The 26450-nt window shown below is 42.6% G+C and overlaps 1 protein-coding gene across 5 annotated transcripts in view; it reads left to right on the forward strand.

Annotated features, from left to right (window-relative positions):
• Positions 1 to 26450, forward strand: part of PDE7B (phosphodiesterase 7B) — a 253289-nt gene that overhangs the window by 185892 nt on the left and 40947 nt on the right. For 4 of the 5 annotated variants that reach the window (XM_005280320.5, XM_065588702.1, XM_005280319.5 and 1 more), the window contains one exon: positions 13184 to 13267. The exons of the other annotated variant lie outside the window; for it this stretch is intronic. In XM_005280320.5, the coding sequence (XP_005280377.1) occupies positions 13184 to 13267 (84 nt within the window). The remainder of the gene's footprint in view (positions 1 to 13183; positions 13268 to 26450) is intronic. 5 annotated transcript variants of the gene reach the window in all.

Here is a 26450-nt window from a genome sequence, read left to right on the forward strand (position 1 = left end):
CCAAAACCAGGAAATATGGAAGTGTCACAAAAGAACATCATTTCATCATCAAGTAGAGCTACAAATAACTGTCGGAAGCCTATCCAAATTTGCATTTCCTTAGCAAGAATATCAGCATTAGGGACTGAGATTGTTATAACAGGAGGTGGAGCATTTGCCAGGTTCTACCAAGTTAGCTCTCCTCCTTTTGAATCCCTTGCCTATGGATTCTACATGTTACTTGAGAAAAGTGGTAAAGAAGAAAAGCACTTTTCAAGCTGTTGAGCATTTAAACGCTGCTTCCACCTCCTGCTTTTTTTCATTCATGAAGCACCATAAAAGAATGTGCTTCAGGTCCCTAGTGCCAGGAATCTCTGCTCTGGAGGCCAATCTTTTACGTGTGTGTTCTATACAGTGCCAAGAAAAAGAGCAGTGGGAGTTGAAGAAACATGATTATATTTTTATGGAGATTTTATCATTTTAATTAAAACAAAATCCCCAGTACCATAGACAACGGACATTTATATGTCCATAATGAACAACCAGATTTTCTTTTAAGTGGACATAAAGATAGCTAAATACATATTGCTAAATCTGACACCATATACAGTAGATGGTAATTTGGTGGGGGGGTGAGGGAATCTATATTTAAGGCCAAATTTTCAGAGGGTCTCCCTCAAATGTACCCACAGTACTTGGAATTGTATCCATTTGATCATGGAAGTACCAATATATCTAGGCACAAATCAAGTAGTTTTGCTCTTAACTTCCCACTTTTACTTTTAAATTAATTAATTTTGCCTACAGTTCCCTGCTTTGCAATGGATTTTTGCATATGTAAACAGATGTTCTCGAAAATATTACAGAGTATTAGTAAAAAAGGTCCTTTGAAAAATTGGTCCTTGTTCTTCTTTAGTGATCAATTTTGTGGTGGGGTTTTCTGTGTGGGTTTTTGTGTTGTATGGGTTTTTTTGCTCTTATTCTTCTTTTACGGTCTTTTTTTTTTTTAATTTTGCTGTAACTATGATGCTGTAAATGATAAAGCTTTACGCTTAAAAGGCCCAATCCTGCTAAATCCTAGCAGTAAATAGGAAATAATTAGAGCTGTGCAAGAACACGAATTTCTGTTTTGCAAGACATTTGTGATGGAAACATTTGTTTTCTTTCCAAATCTGAACAAAAATAAAGAATTTTGTCATGGGGGGGGGGGGGGAATTCTTTTGCATCAACTAATTTTTTTTTCAATTTTGACTTATTTTATTTCATATCTATTATAATTGAATATCCACAAATATCAAAACAAAAAGTATTTTGGAATAAAAAATTGAAATGTTCCAATCCAATAATGGCAAAAACAGAATGCTTTGACATCATCAAAATGCTTTTTTGATTTCCCCCCCCCCCATGAAATTTCATCAAAATTGACATGTTCCAACAGAAAGTTTCAATTTTGACAAAATGGCATTTTCCAATGGAAAACTAGTCTCTCCGAAAATTTTCAGCCAGATCTAGAATGATGCATTCTTAAAAACATTTAGGGTTAAGATTACCCACTTAATAACAGATGATTTTGGAAACTATTCTCTGGGTTCATTGTTCAGTAATTACTGAGTTGTGACAGTTTTTTTGTATGTTCCATAAAGAAACTGAAACAGATTCAGTCAAGAAAGGGGAAAGTTCCCAAACCATGTCCCTAAGAGACAACTTCCAAATAGAAAAGAGAATTTATTACAGCAAATGATGAGCAAATAAGGTCCGGATAAAATAAGAAACCTCTCAATCTCAAACCTGTCAAGTGTCACTCATCTGGAATGAGTCACACATTTGCCTCAGTTCTCATTTGTATTAGCTGAAGTGGCACTCATAAGCAGAGCTGCAGGCAATAAGCTTTCCAGTTCAGCTCCTCCAAGCTATTAGAAACAACTCATGGGGACTTCTGAGCAAGCAGCCAATATTTCCTCCTCCTCCCCTTCACTTTCCCCATCAGAGGAGTGAGACTCCAACAGGTGCCTTCCAACAGGTGTAGTGGGGCAAACAACATAACTAGTTTTAAGATGGCTCTTGCTAAGTCTGTGAACAGGGTTGCCTGTGACAGCAGGGGACTGGACTTGTTAACCCAAAAGGTTCTTTCCAGTCCTGTGTTCCCAGTGCTGGTTCCTTTTACACACTGTGACTCCTAGCACAGCAGTGGGGAGGAATCTGTGGCCAGCACTACTGGTCCTGAACAACACTGTATTCCACTCCCAGGAAATGTCATCCCCAGGAGGCAGCCATGGTGTGTGTGAGAGAGGACCAGTAGGTTACAAAGAAATTCAGGGAAAGGACTGAAGGAATACAAGTGGGGAAGGAGAGACTGAGATTGAGCCAAGAGCCAGTGGAATTGGGGAGAGGAAAGGCAAAGAGTGAGACAATAGGGAAGATGGGGGAAAAGAAAGGGAAAGGGAGAAAAGGAAACACCGTTGAGACAAAGAGGGAAAGGATGCTCTTGTGGCTAATGTACAAAACTGGGAGTCAGGTCTCCTGACTTCCATTCCCATCTCTGTCCCTGACACACCGTGCAACCTTGGGAAAGTCCCATCACTCACCTGTGCTTCCATTCCCTATCCATAAATTGGGGTGAATACTCACCCACCTTGTGGGCATATGAAAGCACTTGTAGAGCTCTGGCTAGAAGCCTTAGCATTATTAGATAAGGGGGAGAAAAGCTGAGTCAGAAAAAGCTTCACACGTTCACAGCCACAGAAATCTCACTCAAGGAGCTATTTAGAATTTGGCAACTCTGCAACCTTGGTACAAAACTCAAGCGCCCAAACCAAGAAGGTCTTTACTCATCTTTACTCAGTCCTTCCTCAGGCAAAACTCCCATTGTGTAAAAGATGTTAAAAAGACCTGAGGATTTGGTGCAAACGAAATGTTATTGATGCAGGGAGGACTGTTCACAAACTCTTGACTACTATGTTTATTACTTATGATTTTGTGCACCTCTGTTCCTTGTCGTTCCAGCCGGTGGGGGAAGAACTGGGAATCCCACACACAGAGCTCAGGGAAAAGTGGGAAATTATCTCCATGAATGCGCCTACATCTCCAAAAGCAAATTTGGTTTGGTAGTGTGTTCAAACTCTGCAAATATCAGAGCACTTGAGCTTTACTGGCATGAAAAGCAAATATTATTAGTATTTGTATTAGGTTAATGATAGAAAAGCCAACCAAGATTATGGCCTTATAGTGCTAGGTGCTGTACAAACACATAGTCCCTGTACCAAAGAGTTTACAGTCTAAATAGATAAGACAGACAAAGAATGGAAGTGTGGTTACCCTTTTTTACAGATAGTCCACAGGTCCCACAGGAAGCCAGGAATTGAACTCACATTTCTTGAGTCCCATCCAGTGCCTTCACTCCAAGACCATCCTTCCTGTTAAAAAAAAAAATCCTGAATGATCAAAAACAGTTCTCAAAAGCATATTTCAATGTGTATATTCAACTGTAAAATTCTCAACTCAGTGAAATGAACTGTCTAATCAGAAAACAGAAACAGTGCCCACACGTATATTATCCACAGAACAAATCACATATTCTTAAACCAAACTGTTCAAGAAGGAACTGCAGGCCAAGAATTATTCACTGAAGAAATCTGTTAATAATTTCAGATAACTGAATATTGCAAACAGGTGGTAAGTTGGGAAGCGCAAATTTGGTTGAAAAATGATCTTAGGAATTGTTCTCTGACCTCCACTCTAAAGGAAATCTATACTCTGAGACTTTCCAACCCTGATTGGCAGATTCCAGGGTCCCCGTTCTTTTCTCAATTACAGTAGTAACTCTGTTGAATTCAATGTTGTTACACCAGGGTAAATCCCATGTGAGAGTAGAATCAGGCCCTAGAGTTTTGGGTGGTTTACATAAAGGTTCAGATGCTCAGATTCTAAATTGAACTGAAGCTCTACAGGTTGACCCATTTAGTAGAATGAGTGACAATTGCCAGTTAAGATAAGACGTTATAGTTCTGATCATTTTGAGTCCTAATATAAATATGGGTGATGGTTTTAACCACTAGAACAATTTGCCAATGGTCATGGTAGATTCTCCATCACTGACTATTTTTAAATCAAGATTGGATGTTTCTCTAAAAGAAATGCTCTAGGAATCATTTTGGGGAAGTTCCATTCTCTGTGTTATACAAGAGGTCAGACTAGAATTCAGCGTTTCTCAAAGTGGGGGTCCCATCCCAAAAGGGGGTAACAAGACTATTGTGAAAGGGGCAGCATGAGAGTGGCAGCTGCTTGCTGGCGCCCAGCTCTGAAGACAGCACCGACACCAGCAGCAGCACAGAAGTAAGAGTGGCATAGCATGGGGGTGTCATCACTTTTTGAGGCGGGTTGTCACAGCCTGAAATATTTTCAAAGGAGTTCCCAGCAAAAAAAGTATGAGAACCCCTGGACTAGATGATCACAGTGGTCCCATATGATCTTGGAATCTATGACTCTTTTAGACACTTTTAAGAGAAGCTGTGAAGCCAAATGCACTGAGAATAAGGTCAGAATCCAGAACTCCTAAATTCTACTCCCTGGTTCTGCTACTGATACACCATGTGGTCTTGGACAAATCACATACTTCCCCATATGCAAAATGGGGGTTCCACAGGCCTGGTATAGCTCTCCCTTGTTGGATGTTCATCGGGCTGCTGTATTTGGACCCACATGCTGGATCAATGTGCTTTTAAGCTCCTCTGGGTCTGAGTGGGTTCCAGACACTGTCTCTTTCTTTGGATTCAGGCATACTTCCTGAGCATAGACTGTCATCTGGTACAACTCCTAGGGAATGGGACCCTGCAGCTCAGCTGCCCTAAATCCCATAAAGCTCCTAAGTAGGTTAAGCACATCCTCCCTAGAGCTCCAAGATTATGGGTACTCTGGTTTATAGTTTAACCGTTCAGAGATGCATGATAGCTGAAACAAGTAAGACACAGACCTTGCAGAGGGATTGCCAAACCCATCACTCTTTAGACAGTGCAAGAGATATACAGCTCCATGCAAAATATGTAATGTCTGTATGTAATTCCCTCTCTCAGTTTCACCACCACTCGAGTATTCTTTTGGGATTTGGTCAGTGTTCTGTCAGGATTCCAGGTCCCTTCTCCAGGACCTCACTCCTCCAGCTCATGTGTCTCTTCCAGCTCATGGAGTCTCTTCTCACTCCTGCCCCAAACTTCCTTTTTTTTAAACCCTCCTCATCTCTGTGGTTTTTTAAAAGCCACCACAAACAACCTGTTTTTTTTGTGCCATTGTCTACACCTCTGCAGAGAACTGACTTTACCTTCGTTGCAGCCAGGGGTGAAAGTAACTTAAAGGACTCACCAGTATGCCGGAGTCCTGAGCAGGGGGCGTGGCCTCAACCGGAAGAGGCGGGGCCTTTAAATACCCAGGCCATTTAAATCAAAATTTAAAGGCCCCGGGTCTCCGGCTGCAGTAGCCGGTGACTGGGAACCCCGGGCCCTTTAAATCACCCCCAGAGCTACTAGCTGCAGAGGCGGCTGGGAGCCCTGAGGCTCAGGGGTGATTTAAAGGGCCCGGGGCTCCAGCTGCCACTACGGCAGAGGCGCCCCGGCGGCTCCTGGCTGCCGCTGCTACCCCGGGGCTCAGGCGGAGATTTAAAGGGCCCGGGGCTTCACTGAATTAGTGGCGGCTGGGAGCCTTGGCCCTTTAAATCACCACCAGAGGCCTGAGGTTGCTACCCCAGGGCTCCAGCAGCGGGGCTCGGGCGGTGATTTAAATGGTCCGGGGCTCCCCACAGCGGCCGGAGCCCTGGGCCCTTTAAATCGCTGCCAAAGCCCCGCTGATGGAGCCCCCAGGATAACGGCAGAGGCCCGGAGCTCCGGCGGTGATTTAAAGGGCCCAGGGCTCCGCTGTAGTAGCAGCGGCTAGGAGCCCCGGGCTCTTTAAATCACAGCCAGAGCCCTGCCATTGCTACCCCATTGCTCTGGCAGCAGGGCTCGGGTGGCAATTTAAAGGGCCCAGGGCTCCCTGCAGCAGCCGGAGCCGTGGGCCCTTTAAATCGTAGGCCTGGGGAAGCCGGTCTGGTCCGGTACGCTGTACCGTACTGGCTTACTTTCACCTCTGGTTGCAGCCACTCCATTGTTCTGTGGTTTTCAAACTTCATTGCACCAGGATCCCCTTCTGACAACAAAAATTACTACATGGCCCCGGGCAGAAGGGTGCAGGAGCCCAAGCCTCACAGCCCTGGTCAAGGGGAGGGGAAGCAAAGGCCTGCTGCCCCAGGCTCAAGCATTTGGACTTCAGCTTCAGCCCCAGGCAGTGGGGCTCAGGCTTCGGCTTCAGCCCCGGGCCCCAGCGAGTGTAACACTGGCCCTGGCGACCTAATTAAAATGGGGTCGTGAGCCACTTTGGGGTCACAACCCACAGTCGAGAACCACTGTGGGGTAAGGCTTATTCAGTTGCTGCTGATCCTTAATGATGACTAGGGTTACCATACCTAATAAATAAAAAAAGAGGACCCTCCATGGGGTCCTGGCCCCGCCCATTTCCCACCCCAACCCCTCCCCTTCCCCGCCCCAACCCCGCCCTAACTCCGCCCCCTCCTCCCTCCCACTCCCAGCCACACGGAAAGGGCTGCCCGAGCGCTACCGGCTTCATGGTTTGCCGGGCAGCCCCCAGACCCTGCGCCCCCGGCCGGCGCTTCCCCAGCGCAGCTGGAGCCCGGGAGCGGAAGCGCCCAGCCGGGGGCGCAGGGTCTGGAGGCTGCCCGGCAAACCGTGAAGCCGGTAGCGCTTGGGCTTCGGGCAGCCCCCTTGCCTCCGGACCCTGCGCCCCCAGCCGGGCACTTCCCCTCCCGGGCTCCGGCGGCGCAGGGTCCGGAGGCATGGGGGCTGCCTGAAGCCGGTAGCGCTCAGGCAGCTCGGCTCTTAAACAGAGCCGAAGAGTCAGGGGAGGAGCAGAGCCGCCATTTTCCCGGACATGTTCGGCTTTTTGGCAATTCCCCCCGGACGGGGGTTTGAGTGCTGAAAAGCCGGACATGTCCGGGAAAAAGAGGACGTATGGTAACCCTAATGATGACCCCATTCAGAAGCAGACACTTAGGCACCAGTCCCCCACTCCTTAACACAAGTATGATGTAATAATACAGGAAAGACCACCATAAGGATATAAAGATATAGAGTTCATAATATCAAACAGAATTCAAAAATTGTACATAGGTCTGCCAAATCATCACAAGGACAATTATATTTAACCACCTAAACTGAATGGTTTTGGGAACTGTTTGTGCGTCACTTTGAAAAATGTACAGTGCTATGTAAGTGCTATGTGTTTTTATTAACGATGCACATTATTTGTTTCATCAGTGGGCTTTATAAAGGTAAGTGAGTAGATGTCAAGAAGAAGCATTTAACTAATTAATAATGGGCTTCTCTTAATGGTGCAATTTAGAATTGTTTTGCGATGGCAGGAAGACATTATCTGCAAAGTTACCATGGTAACACAACCCACTACACATTGCTAAGAGCACAGTGTAACTATTCTTATTACTATTATTACAGCTTTTGACATTTAGACTTTTTTTAGGCCTGAACATTTTTGCTAGATTTAAATTCGAGTGTGAGAAAGTTTTGCATCCTCCCATCAGGCTCCACTGGATTACAACAGCAGTGACGCTAGTGATACCACATTACTCTGGTGGCAGAATGCCTATCTTCTAAGGCTAAATAACTTCTACATTTTTAGGAACACAAGAATTACCATACTGAGCCAGGTTACCTAGTTTAGTATCCTGCCTCCAAGTGGTCAGGGTTGGTACTTTGAGGCAGGCATAAAACCCACAGAATGCATGTGATTGCATATTACTTCCCCCCGGTTGTAAGTTCCTAGCTCTTGTTGTTGCAATGAAAACCTTCAGAACGTGAACAGAATGTAAACCACTGCAAAGGTGTGTGAGGTCTGCAGAGTTCTAGAGCCTCTTTTACTGTGCATAACTTTGCTGCATGGCAGCAGAATGATAAGGCTCAGGCCAGTCATGCTGTTGCTGTTCAGAACTCTGAAAGCAGCAGTGAAATATGCAAGATCGTGTCAATTTCACAATGCTGCTGGTTGGGCAGACTCTGAGACACAGCAGAGGCGCTAGAACTGGAATTATAAAATACCAAGGACCACCCAAAAGAGAGGCAGAAGTAAGGGTAGAGTAATAGACACACACACACACCCCCTCTCCACTCATACGATATGTAAGATTTTCTGCAGGGGGGAAGGGGAAGAGACAGACAAGCTCCTTGCAGCAGCTGGAGAAAGGTGAAGCTTCAAATTTCCCAGACAGAGGATGATATAAAAGGTGGAGATTCTAAGCCGGGTGTAGGGGAAGTAGCGTAGTACACCTCCCACCACTATCCCTCTTCTTACCGGCTAAGGAAGCTGAGGAAGGGAGAGCACTGAAGTTCTCACCAGAGCATTGCCTCTGGACCTCATTGTCGCTCCTCTTCCTCCCAATCGTTCATATTCATCTCTAGCTAGTGGGCCTACTTAGCTCTCCGGCTAGCAAGTCCCTGGTAAATTTTTCAAGCCCTGGTTGTGCCATAACGGAAGCAGGTTATTTGGTGGAGTTGCATCTGCTACTTCCTTTAGAGACAAAGATTCCCAAGGATGATTTCTTGTCTGCTGTTTGCTAACATTGGTAATAATATTTTTATACAAGCCCCTGTGTTGTCCTTGGAACTATTTTCCCAAGGCTCTTCTGCTGCTTTTGTTCAATATTTTTCTGTTAGACTCCTGGGATGCCAATGATTGAGGTTTCCAGCTCTTTCATTGTACCCACAAACTATTGACTGAAACATGTTGATGGCTCTTGCTGACAGTCGCCTAAGTCAGAACCCTCCATTTCTCCATATGAAAAAGGGGCCTGGACAAGCCTTACAGCTCAGTTACCCCTGTTGTCATTCACTCCTTTCCTCTCTCCATGCTTTTGTATATTATAGTCATGCATACATGAGTTTATATTCTCTCAGAGAAAGTGCTCACCATTTACCATACAACAGTATCTAGACTACCTTAGATTTCCAGCTTAAAGTATAGAGCAAAACGGGTGCTTAAACAGCACGGTGTGGTAAATGTTGACTTTAACACTATGAGTTGAGTGAGAATAATAGAAACATATACTGTATGAACATACATCATGTACATTCTGTGTGTGTGTATATAGTGACCATCCTCAGGGACAACAGCAGTAAAATGTTTCTTACAAAAGAAAATAGTTGCCAGTACTGTGATACACTCCAGCCTCAAGTAGCTGAATAAGCTGGTGAACAATTTCTAGCCCATTATTCAGGTTTGGGACAGCTGTGGGAATTTTCAGGGTAAAGCATCAGTATATGAGATGGGACTATGTTTTGGGTAACTGGGGTTCAGATAACTGAGTTTGTACTGAGAAGCAGAGCTAGTTGAACATTTTTCTTCAAACTTTGTTTTTTTACAAAAAGGAGCTTTTTCTTAACACTGAATTTTCCCCAGGAAGGTTCAGTTTTTAAATTTGAAAGTCCAAAAAGCCAAAAACGGAATATTTTTTGTTAAAAAGACAAAGACTGAAAATTGGTTATCGTTACTGCTAATGGCCCTGGAGACAGACTTTTTTTTTTTTTTTTTTTTTATAAACACTATCCTCTTGGAGACAGCATGGTCCACTGGACAGCCCACTGAAATGGGATCTGGTTTCCGAGCTCTGTATAAGCGAGCGCAGACTCACCCGGCGGCACCTCCTGCTGGTCATCTCCGGGAATTAGCTCTCCAGCCGTTGGAGTGCCCTCTGCAGGCCGGTGTCCCGCTAGTGCTTGGCCCCCATGTCCTCCCAGACCCAGTGCCCTGTTGTCTGGGGTGCTGCCCCCTGGCAGTAACCCCTCACAGATCTGGGTCTCCCCCTCCCAGGGGAACCCCCACCCACTATCCCCACTTCGTCTCAGTCTTGGCTACTGCCCAGTCTCTATCTAGCCCCCATTCCCTAGGGCAGACTGCAGTATAAACCACTCACCACAGGCAAAGGGGTTTGGACCTGCTGCCTCTGGCTACCCGTAGGCTGCCCCCTGCAAACCAGTACCTAATAGGCCTTACCAGGCCTGCAGCCTGGGGCTCTCCTAGGCCACAGCTCCCCATCTCCCTTGGCCTCAAGCACCCACAGAAAAAAAATAGGGGGTGCTCAGCACCCACCAGCCACAGCTGTTTGGCAGCTGGCAGGAGGCGCTCGGGGGAGCACGGAGAACAGAGTGCAGCGGGAGGTAGGGCCTCGGGGGAGTGGGCAGAGCAGGGGCGGGAAGAGGCAGAGCGAGGGTGGGGCCTTGGAGGAAGGGGTGGAGTGAGGGTGGAGCACCCCCGGGGAAAAATAAAAGTCAGCGCCTGTGATACAAACCCCAGCAAAGAAGTAACACACCTAAAAATAACAGTATAACAAAGGTGAATTTTGTGGGCAGCAGTAAAATAGGATCTGGGGAAGGAAAGAGTTAGTGTTAACTAATATGTACTCAATAATAATTCAATCAATTTCCCACCACTCACAACCCTGCCAAGGCTCCAGCTCCCTCCCAGGCAGCTGATCCACTAGAAATGAACCTGGAGACAAATGTTGTAGTGCTGTGAACATTGGCTGCCTTAAACAAAAAGGGTCCCTTTACAGTGTCTTTGCTCCTGGGTGGGCTTTTCATGGAAGCTGCCATGCTACAGTAATGGGCTGCAGTACAAAACCTGAAGTTTTAGTAAAGTAGTATTTTAAAAAGTGGAGGTCCTTAGATGACCATTGTAGAAATGCTGCATCGGGTGCACACTTTTAGCATTCTGTGAATTGTCGTCTGTGAAGTATCACATGGAGCCGTGTATTAAATAGACTAAATAATGCAGTGGCACATCCCAGCTGCTGTTGCACGGAGCAGCCTTCTCATTGTGTGATAGCTACAATCTGTTCTCCGGCCTTGCTAACACGAGTTGCCTACGTGGGGAAATTCAGTCCCGCAGCATTTCAAACAGCGGCTTTTGGAAAAGGAATGTTTCTCCTGCTTATTTACTGCATTCGCAACAGCAGCAGCTCAGTAACGGCTGCTTAATTCTTCTCTTGTCCCGTCTCCCCACTTTGAAAGGACCTTGACACCATGATTGCAGCCAGATTCTGGTTCTTGTCATGCAGCTGATGTTTCAGCAGCAGCTGTAAGTTGTCAGCACTGCCAACATCTCCACCCTTACTGGCAGTATTGTAATAAGCCACACACTCCTGTTACCTAGCACAGGCTGGGTTTTTATTATTAATTAATTAATTATTATTATTAAAAAGAGACAATGTAAGATGCCAAGCGGGCAGAAGATTCATTCAGGAAATGTCTCCCCTGGAGAGCCCAAAGCTGCCTCCAGACTTTGGGTCTGACAAAGATGCAGCTTTTTCTGTGTTTGTAACATTGAACATTCCAGTGTGCTATCTTATGTTTTCAGCCTGAAAAAATAAAAGAGAAACAACCCTTTTTATTTCCCCTCATCTTGTTTGTTTCACTTTGAAACACAATGAAGATGGAACAGTGATCTGACTCTCAGCTGTCAAAATTTCCTGTCCTGTTTTCACAGAATCCTTCCTTTCGCTACAAAAAGGTGATTTGAAATGAAACACAACTAATTGTATTAACTGAAGAACAACTGCTTAGCTTTATTTTAAGCCTGAAGGCAAATAGCTGGAAGCTTACACAAGAGAGCTAGCAAATGTATTTTGCAGCATCACTGCTCTTCCTGTGCGTGGAAATCAAGTCTGCTAGCACTCCTGATTAGAGAACTGTAGGGGCCTAGGCAGCAATATGAAATTTGTACACACAGACCACTCCATTCCCCTCCAACTGCTGTATGCTCAAAATCTCCAGCAGGTAGACACATCACTACACACAATTTGATCACTAACTCAGCAGGTGCTGTTAGATGTAGAGGTGCAGTGAATTGGTGATAGGCCTGACAAAGATTTAAAAACAAACCACCACCACCACAACCTGGCAGTTTGCAATAAACAATGCTTACCCCCAGGGAATTAAACATTTTGGCTGGGATGTATGTCTGCTGCCTACACCTGGCTTATTGATAGACTTCTCGCCATTCCTCAGCACTTCCACTGAATGCACTTCTACTTAATTAACAGGTATCAACAAGACCATAAGTGTTTTCACAATCAGAGATTTTTTTTAAATGTTATGTGTTGGTACAGTTACATTAGGAGCAGGTAGACCAATTCTTTTTAGAGTTACCTGATAGCCCTCAGTAGTCTTCACAGAAAAATAAAAACTCAGAGGGAGACTGCTCTGAATTTAGTTATGTCCTCAACACGACTGCCTATTCCGGGACAGATGTGGCCACTCCTACGCAACCTTAACAGTACTTTACTTTTCAAGTAGTCTAATTAATTTCAGTGGTGCAGCTTGAGGCAATAATAAGGTACTTGTCAATGTGAGTAAAGCAGTCTTGCCTAGTCTCACTATCTTATTCCAAACCTGGTGGTATTTAGTTTTTTTCTTAAAGCCTCAGTTCCTGGAGTCATGCTATTTTTTTGAGAATAGCAGCTTACTTTTTTTAATGAACATTTCTAACTTTCTTTGTTGCAGAGAAAAGCTTGAAAACATCACCTGAGTGCACCCTAAAGGCTCAAAAACACAAAGGGAAAGGAAAAGAATCATTTTTTTAATATCATGATTTTTAAACCAGTTTCATTAGATTTGGGGGCTGATTAATGATTTTTGAACATAGGGGGTTGGTAATACTGGTAAAGGGGGCAGGATCTGTCTCCCTATGTCTGTGTGGTTCAGATTGTAACGTCTTTAAGGCAGGACACTCTCTGCTGTGCGTCATGTACAACACGGAGCACCCTGTCAGCAGTGAAATAACAATTTTAAGCCTTATTGGTATAGCTGGGATCAGAAACTAGATTTCTGCAATGCTCCTGAAGTGATATGAGTCTATTCACTGGATGAGCAGCTGTTCAATAGGATGGCTACATCATTTTTGCTATATTCCGATCATATCAGAGGATTGAGCTGTACTGCAGTACCTAGTTCTACGGGGAAGCCATGTGAAATGGTATTTGAAGCATGGCTTTCCGGGCAGAGGATTGTGATGCTATCAATTTGGTTGGTTAATATTACACAAGAAGAAAGGGTGAACACCCCTTCTAACATCTGTGGGGGGTTGTGTTTTGCAGGAGATGCACGGGTGAGAGGTCAGACTGGGGTTCTCTCTGAACGCCGTGGTTCCTACCCGTTCATAGACTTCCGTCTTCTCAACAGTAAGTGCAATCCCTCCCCCAACTAAATTCCTACTAGGAATGGATTTGTAAAGGAAATTTAAAAACCAAAATGGTTATTAAAAGTCTATGACCCCAGAATCATTGTGCCACATTTCAATGACCTGCTTACCTCTTTCACTCAACGGGGAATGTGCCATAATACTGTTGTTCCCACCCAGTGTTTGAGCATGAAATGTTTTGACTAAATGACCACTGTCCATACTGCTTACAGTTGGTCAGATAAATACCTACGTCAGTAGTGGTGTGATAGCTGCCATCATGGCCAACCCCAGGGATTGAACTGGGGACTTCCACAGTTAAAAGCACCTAAAGATCCAGACTCACCATCTGAAAGCTTTAACCGCCTCTCATCCTCTGTGGTTTGGGCACAGAGGGGGAAACATAACATACACTGAGCAGTGGATTACAGTGACATTAATTTTGCCAACAGTCAGAGCCCAATGCAAAACCCAATGGAGTCTACCCCTTGACTTGGATTTTGCATCAGGCCTATAGTGAGCAGCATCTGTCAAAAAAAAACAGCTATAACCTCATTTTTATTAAAGTTATTAATCTAGCATTGTTGTGAATAATGAAGGATACAGCTAAAAAAAAAGTCCCAGTTCTTTTTCACCTGACCTCTCTCCATTTATCCAAACTATGAGAGGGATTTTTCTGTCTTCTCTCCTTTAGAGAGATTCCTGGGAAATGCCCAGTTATTGTGCCCCAGTTACCCAGTGTGCAAAGATGATTAAAGATAAAAATGTCACTCACAATTCTTTGGTCTTTGTATTCAAACAGAATACAACACAACTCTGACATTCAGACACAAGTAGGGCTTGGCATAAATTTCATGTATAGCACAGGTCATTTGAATTTTACCTTTGAAACAACACTTACTAACAGCCTTCATCAGAATAGACTGGATCTCCAACAGTTGCTTAGTGATTAAAGTTTTAATCCTCTGGTGATTATGTTTTTCATTAAAAAGCACTTATCAAAACTAAACATTAAACTTTGTTTGCTTAACTGCTTTCCAGAACTCTGAGGATCTGGGGAATGGGAGGGCTGAAAATAGGTGGGACTGGAGCAAGTGCAGGAAGAGAAGAAGGGAACTAGAAAGAGGGGAAAAACTCAGAGCTCTGATGTGCTGACACTTATGGAAGCTGGCAATGCTGCTACAGTCTGGTAAAGATTTTAGTTTTGGAATCATCATTATCTATTTTCTGCTTCCTCCACTGTTGGCCCAGACCAACTGCTGCCAAATCTTGTACACTAGAGGTAGTGCTGAAATCAGAAGTCCATCAGAATGTTGGGTATGATGCTGAGTTAAGGAGACATAGGTGATGAGACAAATCCAGAAAGTTGCCCAGACCAACCAGAGGATATCAGACCTGCTGAGACCCTTGCAATATCATTAAAGATATGGGCTCTGTAGCGGAAGAGAACTTGAATCAGGTCTGGGTAGTAGCAAAGTATTGGGAAAGAACAGACAGAGTTAGAAATCCAGCAGTAGGAATGAGTTAGAAACTTAGCTGTACTCACAAGGCAAAGAAGAGCAAAGAATAGGGGTACAAAAGGGCACTTGGGAGGGAGGGAGAGGTACTTACATTTTTTTGAAAAGTATGTTCAAGAGCTCAAAACTTACTTCTCAAAATTCTAAACTGAAACTTTTTTAATCAAACCCAGTTCACCTCTCCTTGGTTATAAATCGATTGACATGAACACCAGCTGCTGAGCAAATGCCATTGTCCCAGCTTTCATTCATGCAGTGACAGAAGTGAATAAATGTTCACATTTGACTCTGCCGGAAGTATTTCATTTTTGTTTTCAATTTTATTTATTTAGTAGACCCATTAAACTCTCCTTCCTCACCCCCCCCCCAACAAAAAAAAAGTAACCTTTTCAAATTGTATTTGTGAACTTTTCTGTTGATGGTAGGTTTTCTGGGGGAAGTGGGAGGTTTCCTTCCACGGAATCCTGCCGATTCATTCTTCCAATTCAGGAAGGCACCAATTCAGGAAGGCACCAATGGAGGGGGTCACCACAGACAGCAGTACTGTTGTGATGGCTCAAGGAGTAAGGAACTCAGCTTGACCTTTCTAACACATGTGGCTACCCTACGTAATTTAAAAGAGGTGTCTTTCTGTATGTTGCATCTTCAAATTCAAAGGAGCTGCACTGCTAGTTTATACAGCAGCCGTCATTTTTGTTTCATTTCAGATGCTGAATGTTACAGAGTAAGTCAATGTGTCCTCTCTCAGGGGGACTTTAAGACTTGTTCTTTCTTTGTTGTTTCTCTTTAATCTAAAATTAACTATTTAGGGTATGTCTACACTACAAAGGTGTGGGCTTAACTCAGATTAGCTAACTGCATTAGCTGGCTTGGGTTAAAATAGCAGTGAAGACATGGCAACTCGGTTTTTAACTCAGGTTTGCAGCTTGAGTTCATCGCCATGCTCCCATATGGACCCTAACTTGAGCTGCTATGGGCCTGAATTGCCATGTCTTCACTGCTATTTTAACCTGAGTTAGCTAATGCAGGTTAGTTAACCTGAGTTAAGCACACACCTTTTTTTTTTTTTGTAGTGTAGATATATTTTAGACTGAAAAAAACTCTGTTTGACCTCTGTGAATGGGGAATGGTAGCAGTCTTGAAAATATGGAGGGAACCAAAATCAGATTTTTGTGTTTTCATTGTTGTATTCTAAGAGACTGATGAGAATTTGTTAATGTTTAAATCCAAAATAAGGTGAAATCTCAACACTAGACCACTACGGTTGCAAATGAAGAGAGCACTGGGCCTGTCTCGCTCACTGTGCACATGTCTGTGCCTGGGATGTACACAAGCTTTTATTTTGGCCTCACCCATGCTCACTAAATGGGGCCTGTCTATTTAACATATTCTATAAGTACAGCGGGAACATTGATTAAAAGAACTTCCTCTTAAAAGGGAACAAGCAGCGTAAACAGAATAATCTTGTGATACAACTATATAAAGTGCCAGGACTAATACTACTAAAATTATTTGGCACCATGAAATGTTTGCTTATGTAGCTATAACTAAGTGAGAGATTAAGGCAGAACAGACTTTACTAGAAATATATTCAATATCCATAAAGACACATCACAATCATTTCTCCATGATCTAACTCCTACAAATTCAGATAAACAGAACTTAAACTCAAGCTACACAGCACCATCTAGCAACTCCAAATAATATTACACCCCCCCATCTCACAAAAGAAGAGAGAGAAAAATTAAAGTTTATTATTAAAGAAAGACATGTACCTTCTTAAAACAAATATTTCAGGACACTGCTATTTAACATAAAACAATATTACTCAAATATAGTCTTTATAGGTTATAGATTAGTTTATAGATTAGTCACTTGGGTGGATTTTCTTTCCAACATGGCCAGCATGGGTTAGCATGAAGCTTGTCTATATCTTTTGGCTTCTTTGGATTCTGGCACCAAATTTAATGTGTGGTTAAAAGGTGTAGTAAAGTCCTTCTGGAGAAGGAAATTGCATTGATTCTGAAAACAGATCTTACAGGGTAGGACTCAAAACCAACTGGATTACAATTAGCTTCCTGCTGTTTGAGCTAATGTCTATGATGATGTCTGAACATTCCTCCAGTGTCCAGCTATATCAGAGAGAAGTTTGGTGTGTGTAACTTGGCTTTGACAGGGCCAGATTGCCAAGCACCATCAGGATTGTCCAGGCACATTTTCTCTCTCACGCCCAGCTGGCGGAGAGGTAAGGCTTTAGTGTTCCTGTGACTGGAGTCCCAGGAGAGCCAACTGAGGTCACTCAACTAGAGTGAACTGCAAAGAATGGGGCAGACACTCCCCAACGCTGGTGGATATTCCAATACTTAGATTTACTAAGCCAGCACAAAACATACTCTATAATACCACACTGGTTACCCAGAAGCCAACAACACAGTTCCTTTAAAATAACCCAGCCTCAGGCTTCCACCCAGACATCCAAGTCAAATATGATGAGGATCACTGAAAATCTTATTCATCATATAAAAAAGTTCTACCAATCCCAAAGGATCGGACACATTACCTCCCAGGTTAATGATATTCCAGATCTTACCCAAATACCCGCTTACAGCCAATTCTTATTAACTAAACTAAAATTTATTAAAAAAGAAAAGATAGAGAGCATTGGTTAAAAGATCAGTACACATACGGACATGAGTACAGTCTTGAGATTCAGATTCATAGCAGAGATGGTGAGCTTTGTAGTTGCAAAGAGTTCTTTCAGAAATAGTTCATAGGTTATAGTCCAATGTTTATATTTCAGGGTGGTCCAGTCAGAACTGGGATCTCAGTCCTTATGGCTTAAATTTCCCCTGCATGAAACCTCAGGCAGATCTGAGATAAAAAAAGGATCAGGACCTAAGGGTCTTTTATACAGTTTTCTAGCAGCTACTTGACCATACAGTCCTGGGTGAACAATAAGCTTTTGATAGGTTTCAGAGTAGCAGCCGTGTTAGTCTGTATCCGCAAAAAGAAGAACAGGAGGACTTGTGGCACCTTAGAGACTAACAAATTTATTAGAGCATAAGCTTTCGTGGACTACAGCCCACTTCTAAGAAGTGGGCTGTAGTCCACGAAAGCTTATGCTCTAATAAATTTGTTAGTCTCTAAGGTGCCACAAGTCCTCCTGTTCTTCTAATAAGCTTTTGATGTAATCTTCTGTTTACTAAACCTCACCAATAATTAACTACATGAATTAACATAAGATAATTTATCCATTAAGCAGTTTATCACAGACTTTAAAGAGACACATAGACAATGACATTATTGCACCCAAGATTCATCTAAATGTTAATATTCCCTTTTGATCTCTGAATCAACATCTATGGTGACAGAGAGGAACTGTCTGTTTACATGGCCAACATTTAACCAGCTATAATTAAACACATACAATTAGTATCACCTTTAATTCTTTTTGCATTTCAAAGTTCTAGCCAATCTAGCATCAAATGGCCCTAATTATCATTTGCATACTTTCTAACATGTCTTTAAAGGTTGGCTTTGGGTTAGTTAGCCTGCAAGCTGTTTAACCCTTTCTGGCCATGCATTACACTTTGTATAAGATTCGTTGCAATTATATAACAGTGGTAGCAATAGCGATTTGCAGGTTATATTTTAATTAGACAATGCCACAGTTCCTCTTGTAATTTCTGCCCTCACAAATGTGTATAGCCTTATGTTTTCTTGAACTGTAGCTGGGCCGGTGACCTTTAGCTTTAAAAGTTGATTTGTGGAGGACAAAATTTAACCGAAATGATGACCTAGTAGTTGATCAGGTGATCCCATGCCATCATCTAGTGTGTTCCTGTGCTCTAGCATAGCAATATATATGTCCTTGTCTTAAACTACTGGGTCCCAACAACTTGCAAGGGCTTATGGCACCACCTGAAGCTATATGCATTAGTTTAGGCAACAAAGATTTTCGACCCAAGACTTTCATGAGGCATTGAGTAGCAACTTTCTCTCATATCATCACTGTTGGGGGTGAGGAGGGTCTGGTGGCTTTGCAGTCCCCACATTCATTTCAGGGTTCCTATGAGGCAAAGCAGGCCATCCACTTTCCCATCCTGCAGTAGTGAGACAGGAAGGCTGCTTGCTCCTGCTGGCTAACTGGACTAAGGGATGCTCCAGAACACCTTGCATCTGGGCAACCTGAATATTATTCTGGGGGCCTGTGATCAAAACCCAGATATTTGGTTTGCTAAAGTCATGTAAACTGAAGGCAGTGAGTTCTGCACAGCTCTGTTTAAGGGAGGTTCATAAGAGAATTGGGGAAGGAGTTTCCCCTTGAAATAAATTACGATCAAGGCATACCCTAAAATGGGAATGGTGAGTGTGAGAGAGAATGTCAGGGCTGTTTTCTTGTTTCATGCTAGATGAGTAAGTGACCTAAAAAAGGCAGGGGTTGAAAGTAAAAGTTTAGAAACGTAACTTTCCCAAAAACTCCACGGAAGTAAAAGAATAGACAGGAGTACTGTTGAAATACTGTAGAACAGCAAAATCAAATGTGTAAATGGGCTAGAGTTAGGTCCCAACCAAAACCCCACAGATTTTAAGAAAGTTTCTCTCTGAACTTTGCAGATCAAGCCCATATCTGAAACTAACTCAGGCTAATTTTATGAAGGTAGTCAGGGGCCATTTTGCTTTTTACAAGCTACTGTATTACCTCCAAGCAGCCACAGAAGAGTAGATAAGCTGAATATTGTGTCTTGTAAGCATTCGGAGCTTTACGCACTTCCGCAGTGAAAATTAACATAATCTGATTTTCCTTTTAGAGGAGCCTAGTTTGGGTTTCAGAAATAAAGGACTTTAGTAATAAGGCAGCAATTATTTAATTTTCTGATTGATTAAATTGCTCAGTAAGTCACTGAACCAGATCCTTCCAGTGACTCTCATGTGGTGATTAAAGTAGGTTTTCATTATCCCATGATGTGCTGTGTCGGTGCCTGATATGGTACATTTCTTGATGGCATTAATTAAAAACAAGAGGAAATTCCTGGCATCACTGATATAGCCAGATTAGAAAGAAAGCATCTGCAAGGTTTAAACAGCACTTGTTCAGAGGTGCTTCAGATATGAGAGCGCCTGCTTTGTGCTGTGCGTTCACCAACCTGAGATCTTGATATTAATGTGCAAACAAAGGAAGTTTAATTTAACTTACCTTAATCAGTGAACAGAACTAACTTGGATCACCTATTATCTTCAAAAGATACTCAGGGCTGTTGGGTTCTTTCTCTGGCTCGGATGCTGATGTGCTGCGTGACATTAGGCATCTAATAACCTTTCTGTAGCTCAGGTTTGCCCATATGTAAAATGATGCCTAAGAGGCATTTGATGAGGTTTACTTTACCTACCTTGCAGTCAATATTTAAGGCTTAATGAATATTTCCAAAGTACTTTTAGATTTACTTTTAGATTCTCGGATGAAAGGTGATCTAGAAATGCAAAGTATCAGGTTTGGTAAACTAAGATATGGATTCCTATGGACAAAGTCTGGATCTAGATCTGACACACACAATGTTTGGGGATGTTTGGATCTGTGATTTTAGTTTGTCCCACAATAAAAAGAAGTTGCAAAATTCAGATACAGCCCCAGGTTTGGATTTTGAACAATTCCAAGGCTTTTGGTTAGGGCCCATCTCCAGATAAAATAAAATCCAACCACAACCTTCACCCAAACCTCTACGTGATCTGAACCCAAAATTTTTGAGGTTTAAAAAAGTTTGGTTAACTTTTTATTTTATTGTCTTTGGCTGGGACAAGAAATGGAAGTGCTGAAATACCATAAGAGAGGCCTGGGTCATGGTATTTCTGTCCCAGATGAAACTAGGAAGTGCTAAAAGTCTTGTGAGGAAGTTTCAAGGACTTATTGGACTACCCAGATTAAAGAGGTTCAGTTAAGCATCCAAATCTTTGAATGCTTATTAAAACTAAAGGGCCAAACTTTTGAGGTTTACCGCATCACTACAAAATACTTGCCTTCTGCCCCAGCACAGAGATACCTCCTGGAAAGGAAAGGACACTTAGCTTCCTAAATTGGTTTGGCCCCTCTCTGCTGTGGATGGCAAGAATAACCCCAAAACCTAAAATTCACCTATGGACTTGCTATGAGCCTCCTATTCATGAAAGGGGAATTAGGATTCTGTAATATTGTCTCAGCACAGACAGTTCTGTTTTCTACTAAAGCTCCACTCTACGCACAGAGTTCTCCCTCTCTATCTCACTGCACATCTGTGTGTTTCTCTCTCCACTCTCTTTAAAGGAACAGACAAGTTTTAAAAACAATCCTATTAAAAATGTTCTTCCCTACATTAGTAATGACAAGGTGGATTGAAAAGTAAATTCCGCTTACTGTCATTTATACTGTTTGTTTAGTTTTTGCACTTCCTTAAGCTTAGAAAATGAAAGCCAGAAAGTGTTTATATATTTTCATGCACTGGTAAAAAGCTACAATTTGTTTTATGAACATTGCAGGGGAATGTTTAAAACTAAACACAGACTGTTTTCGCTGCAATTTTTAAAAAATTCCATGCAAATGTTTATACCACTATATAGGGTTGTAATTATTTTTTTTTAACATAAATCCTGGGCTTAAGTCACCGGATAGTGTCCTTTTAATACAGGAGTTTCCAAATGATGAATTGTTTGTTTTGTCACCTGACCTTCTGTTACTTGATAAAGAAGGGAAAGGGTATTTTGATGATAACATTGAGGACACTTTCCGAATTACTTAAAGAACAGGGAGAAGGGATCATTAAGATGATAAATGAAAGCTGCGTTTGCTGTTATTACAGGGTATGTGGATTTTTCCTCAAAGGGGGAAGGGGAAAACCATTTCCTGTCACACAAGTTGTAATCAACTGTAGACCATATTAACTTGCAGCTTTAAAATAAAGATCCTGAGTATCCTACCCTACAGACAAGACTGAAGCAGTGAAGTGAAGATTTCATATGAAAAAAATACAACACTTGTTGAAAATGCATGTTACAGCACGCATAACACCCTCTCCAAATAACATATAGGCAACTGAATCAAAGACCTCACACCTACTGTTTGCCTGAAGATGGCTTTAATAACTAACCAAGTCAAGTTCCCCATTACGGCTGAGAAGTATTAAGAGAAACAAACCTAGTTTTGCCTTAAATTTGGATTTAATCTACTCCCTCTTCTCCTTGGATTTCTGTGACTTCATAACTTTCTTTGCTTCAACATGCATTTGCAACACACTCTTCTGAAGGATTTGGGATTCTTTTCAAACCTCCATAGCTATTTTTCAGTTCTGTGGTCCCATTTCACATATACCAGAGAAAATATATTTTGGGGTGGGGAAGTCCAGTATAGCTAGTGTTTTTCAGTAGTGTCAAGGATTGTATGGGAACTTTATGAGTTGGAAGTTGAGCTGTTTCAAGCCACATGTGAGGTTTTATCTGGAAGAAGATACCACTTGGCACAATAAGGGGACAGCATTCCAAAACTTGTCACAAAAACATTGGCAGAGTAGCAATTAAAATAGCCAGACAAGGAGATGAGCATCTCCTTTGCAGGTAGGACCCTACATTCACAAGCAGTTGCTTTGTGTGCTTGTGATTAAAAAAATATGAGCTAAACTCTGCATCCAACCAATAAAGGTGCAGTCCCCTAATTTTTCAAAGACTGACATCATGGGCATCTTGTCCTGTATGGCCCAAAAGGAAAATATTTCAGATTTTCTAAAATTCAGCAAATCTGCTCATCAGCTACCTCTTTCTGACAGGTTCAGAGCCCTGATTTCTTCATGTCCTCCTCTAGATTGTAGGAGTTATGCTCATCGAATCAAAGAACAGAAAAAAACCCATGTGACTTACATGTCAACCACAACTAATAAGCACACCCCTCAAACTTTGAGCTTAGATCAGGGTGAGCAAACTTTTTGGCCCGAGGGCCACATCTGGGAATAGAAATTGTATGGCAGGCCATGAATGCTCAGAAAATTGGGGTTGGGGTGCAGGAGGGGCTGTGGGCTCTGGTTGGGGGTGTGGGCTCCAGGATGGGACCAGAAATGAGGAGTTCAGGATGTAGGAGGGAGCTCTGGGGTGCGGGGGGTGGTGAGGGCTCTGGCTAGGGGTGCGGGCTCTGGGGTGGGGCTGGGGATGAGGGGTTTGGGGTGCAGGAGGGTGCTCCGGGCTGGGATCGAGGGGTTTGGAGGGCAGGAGAGGGATCCGGGCAGGGGGTTGGGGCACCGGGAGAGGCTCAGCGGTGCAGGCTCTGGGTGGCGCTTACCTCAACTGGCTCCTGGAAGTAGTAGCATGTCCCTTCTCCAGCTCCTACACGGAGACATGGCCAGGCGATTCTGCCCAGTGCCCCGTCCACAGGCACCACCCCAGCAGCTCCCATTGGAGCGCCGGAGGGGGCCATAGGAGCACGTAGGAGCCATAGCGGGGCCATGTCGTGGCTTCCAGGAGCTGCGTGGAGCGGCCCTTGACCCTGCTTCCTGGCTGGAGTGCTGGAGCAGGGCAAACCCCAGACCCCACTCACCAGCGGGAGCTTGAGGGCCAGCTTAAAATGGCTGGTGGGCCAGATCCAGCCTGCAGGCCGTAGTTTGCCCACCTCTGGCATGGACAGTGATCTGTTCACAATCAATCGAGAGAAAAAAAACAAAAACATTTATTCAAATTTACTCAACAAGTGAGTTTCAGGACATTGTGACCTGTGCATGAACATTCAACAAGCCAAAGATATGGCCAAATGCATTGTCTAAATTATTTGCTGGTAATTATTTCATCAGTTGTAACTCAGCTATGGTGATATAATATTTTGAATGTTGTTATTATTTAACATATTGGCGTAGTCACAACCAGGTAGGCCCCATTTTGCTAGGCAAACTACAAAACATGTCACAAATGAGAGTCTCTGCCCCAAAGACTGTTATGCTATTCCACAGTTTTAGAGAATCTCCAGAAAGACAGTACATAGTTAACATGTCAAGCATTTCAAAAAGGATCTGGGGATGTGCTCCCCCAGAAGACTTTTGTAATTGTTAATGAAAAATGTTTTGGTATAGTATATAGTTGAAAGCAAAAAATTTATTACTGGATTCTGAATTAAATACAAAAGGCAGGAAAGTCTCATGTGGATTTCCAAAGATTCTGAAATCTACAAGATACCAATACAGCACTTATTTAATGTGTTGTGTTGCAGTGTGTAATGTTCTCCTGTCTAATATTTAATTTTTATGTTCATAGTATATTCATGGCAGGTAATATCAGCAATTTTCTTAACTTACAAAATATCACTCTGATCAAAATGGTAAAAGTGTTATCAGCACCAGGGCACAAGGTTTCAACCACATTTAGAATGAAACCAGCACAAGATTTCAACCAAATTTAGAATTAAAATCAATCTGATTATTTTTAAAGCAAATCTCAATTATGTGTTTTCCAAAATAGCAACAGACAGACCTTAAAAAGGTCAGAGGTCCAACTGGGATGTTTATCTAAATATTCTGAGGTCTGCCAAGCTGGAGTGGAAACTTTGCAGTAACAAGTTGTCTTAAAATGTTTTCTGAAGCTTCCTGCTTTCTGTCACGCCAGAAATTCCAGGAGAGCAGTCTTTCTTCAGAACTTTGATAATTCTACTCTGATCTTGAACCAGGAAGTGCAGAAGTGCAAGAAAAAGACAGACAATGCAGAGAGAAAATGAACACTTTTTCAAAAGTTTGCAATAGGTTTAAAATCAAGTTTTGGATTAGTTTTTATTTTAACTGAGCCTGTTCACTTATCCTTAAAAAACTACAGCTGTCTTTTAGTTAGTGTGAAAAAATCCATGATATGCCATTGGACACAGGGTAATAAGAATACACAGTAATTTATCTACTGTTAGCACTTTCAGGTATGCTCCTGTTTATACTATAGGAGAACTTTGGAAGGTGAGAATTTTGGCACAGTACACTAAACAAAGACAAGACTATATTAAGGGGGATGTAAATCTAAGCTAAAAGTCTGGTATGAATTGACAGAGGCTTTATCTATGTTGGAGAAATTAACTGGAGTAAATACTGATTGTTCCCGCTTAGCCAATTCAACGCACCTTGCGTCCACGCACAAAAGCACTTCAATCAATTGTCACAGAGGCCACCATTCAGGATGTTACTTCCAGAATCTGTAGAGATAAAGTGTCTCCTTAGCTCACCAGCTATCACCTCTCTCCCTCCTGCCATACCTCCAGAAATGCCTCCTGCAGCCATTTTCTCCACTCCACCAACAACTCCTCTTTCCCTGCTTTTGCAGGCCCTGATTTGCATAGCAGAGGATAAGCATAACATGTCCACATGGCCAAGGGCGTGCTGCAAGAAAACAGGGATAAAAGCTGTATATGAGTCAAAGGTGTGTTTAACAGACCTGATTTATAGATGTTAGGCACCTTCCTAGAGCGTCCTTGAGGAAAATGAATGGAACATTGTTTCTGAGTCAATTAGTTATTTGAAAATTAACCAACCCACTTTCCCTCCAGGAAAGGGGGGCAAATAATGTCTCCTCATTATACACTCAAGTGCTGTGCAAGCCAGAAAGAAGATATCACCGAAGAAAACTCACAGAGCTGGTTTGAATGCATAAACAAAATCTCTTCATTTAAAAAAATGGTACTAATACTGTAGAAAAGTCAATGTCTTGGGTGGAGGTTAAATTGTCTCTGTGTAATGTTGATTTACACAATCATTTGTTGTTGTTAACTTGCACTGCCTTTTCCCTTTGTTCATATCATCTCCATATTGCCTTATACGCTTAGTACACATGCCCATATGCTACCTCAGCAATACAAACAGAGAAAGATGGTAGGTAGGGACTCGGGGAGCTACCAATTCAGGAAATCTCATTTAATTGAAATAACAGTGTGTGGAGGGAGTGATAGGCCATGTACAGGGAGAGCTGATGTGTGTTACTCCCTTCTCTTCTGTGCTGCCGGTGGCACTTTGTTTTGAGAGAGAAGGATACATGGCTGATTAACCTCTTGAGGGGCACAGGCAGTATTCAAGTGTCAACCAGTATCCTACAGTCACGTATTGGCTTTGTATGTACTGTATTTATGTATGATGTTGCCCTCTAACAGCTGCCAAACAGAATGGATAAAAGACTTACTAGCACTGCCAACTAACGGAAGTATAAGTAGCCTGTGTTTTTGAAGCTGAAGAACCAGGGCAAATATATCAGCTTCACAGGGAGCGAATGTGTGTGTTTACACAATAATTGTGCTCCATCTGCAGCAAAAGGATTCCTCACCTAATGTGCCGGGCAAAACTTCAATACAATGGGGATGTGCACCCCTTATAGTCATACATGTGCTGCTTTTGTGGATAAGCACAAAAATATCCATAAGGTGCTAGAATTATTAAATAATTAAATTATTAATTATAAATAGCATAACAAAATCCCAGATGACGTTTTATGAGTATAAAAAGATATCCCTGCCCATATTTCAGTTTCATTTAAAAAGTGCACATACATGCCAAATCCCCTCCTACATGTCCCTTTGCAGCCACATAATGTCAGTATTTTTTTTTCAAATCAGCTGCTCATTCTACAAACTAATGTCCATAGTCCTATGGTTGCAGAGTAAAGAAACATGCGTAGATACCTTATGAACTGAGTTCTTTG

Source organism: Chrysemys picta, chromosome 3 (assembly GCF_011386835.1).
Source record: "Chrysemys picta bellii isolate R12L10 chromosome 3, ASM1138683v2, whole genome shotgun sequence".
Taxonomy (NCBI): Eukaryota; Metazoa; Chordata; order Testudines; family Emydidae; genus Chrysemys; species Chrysemys picta.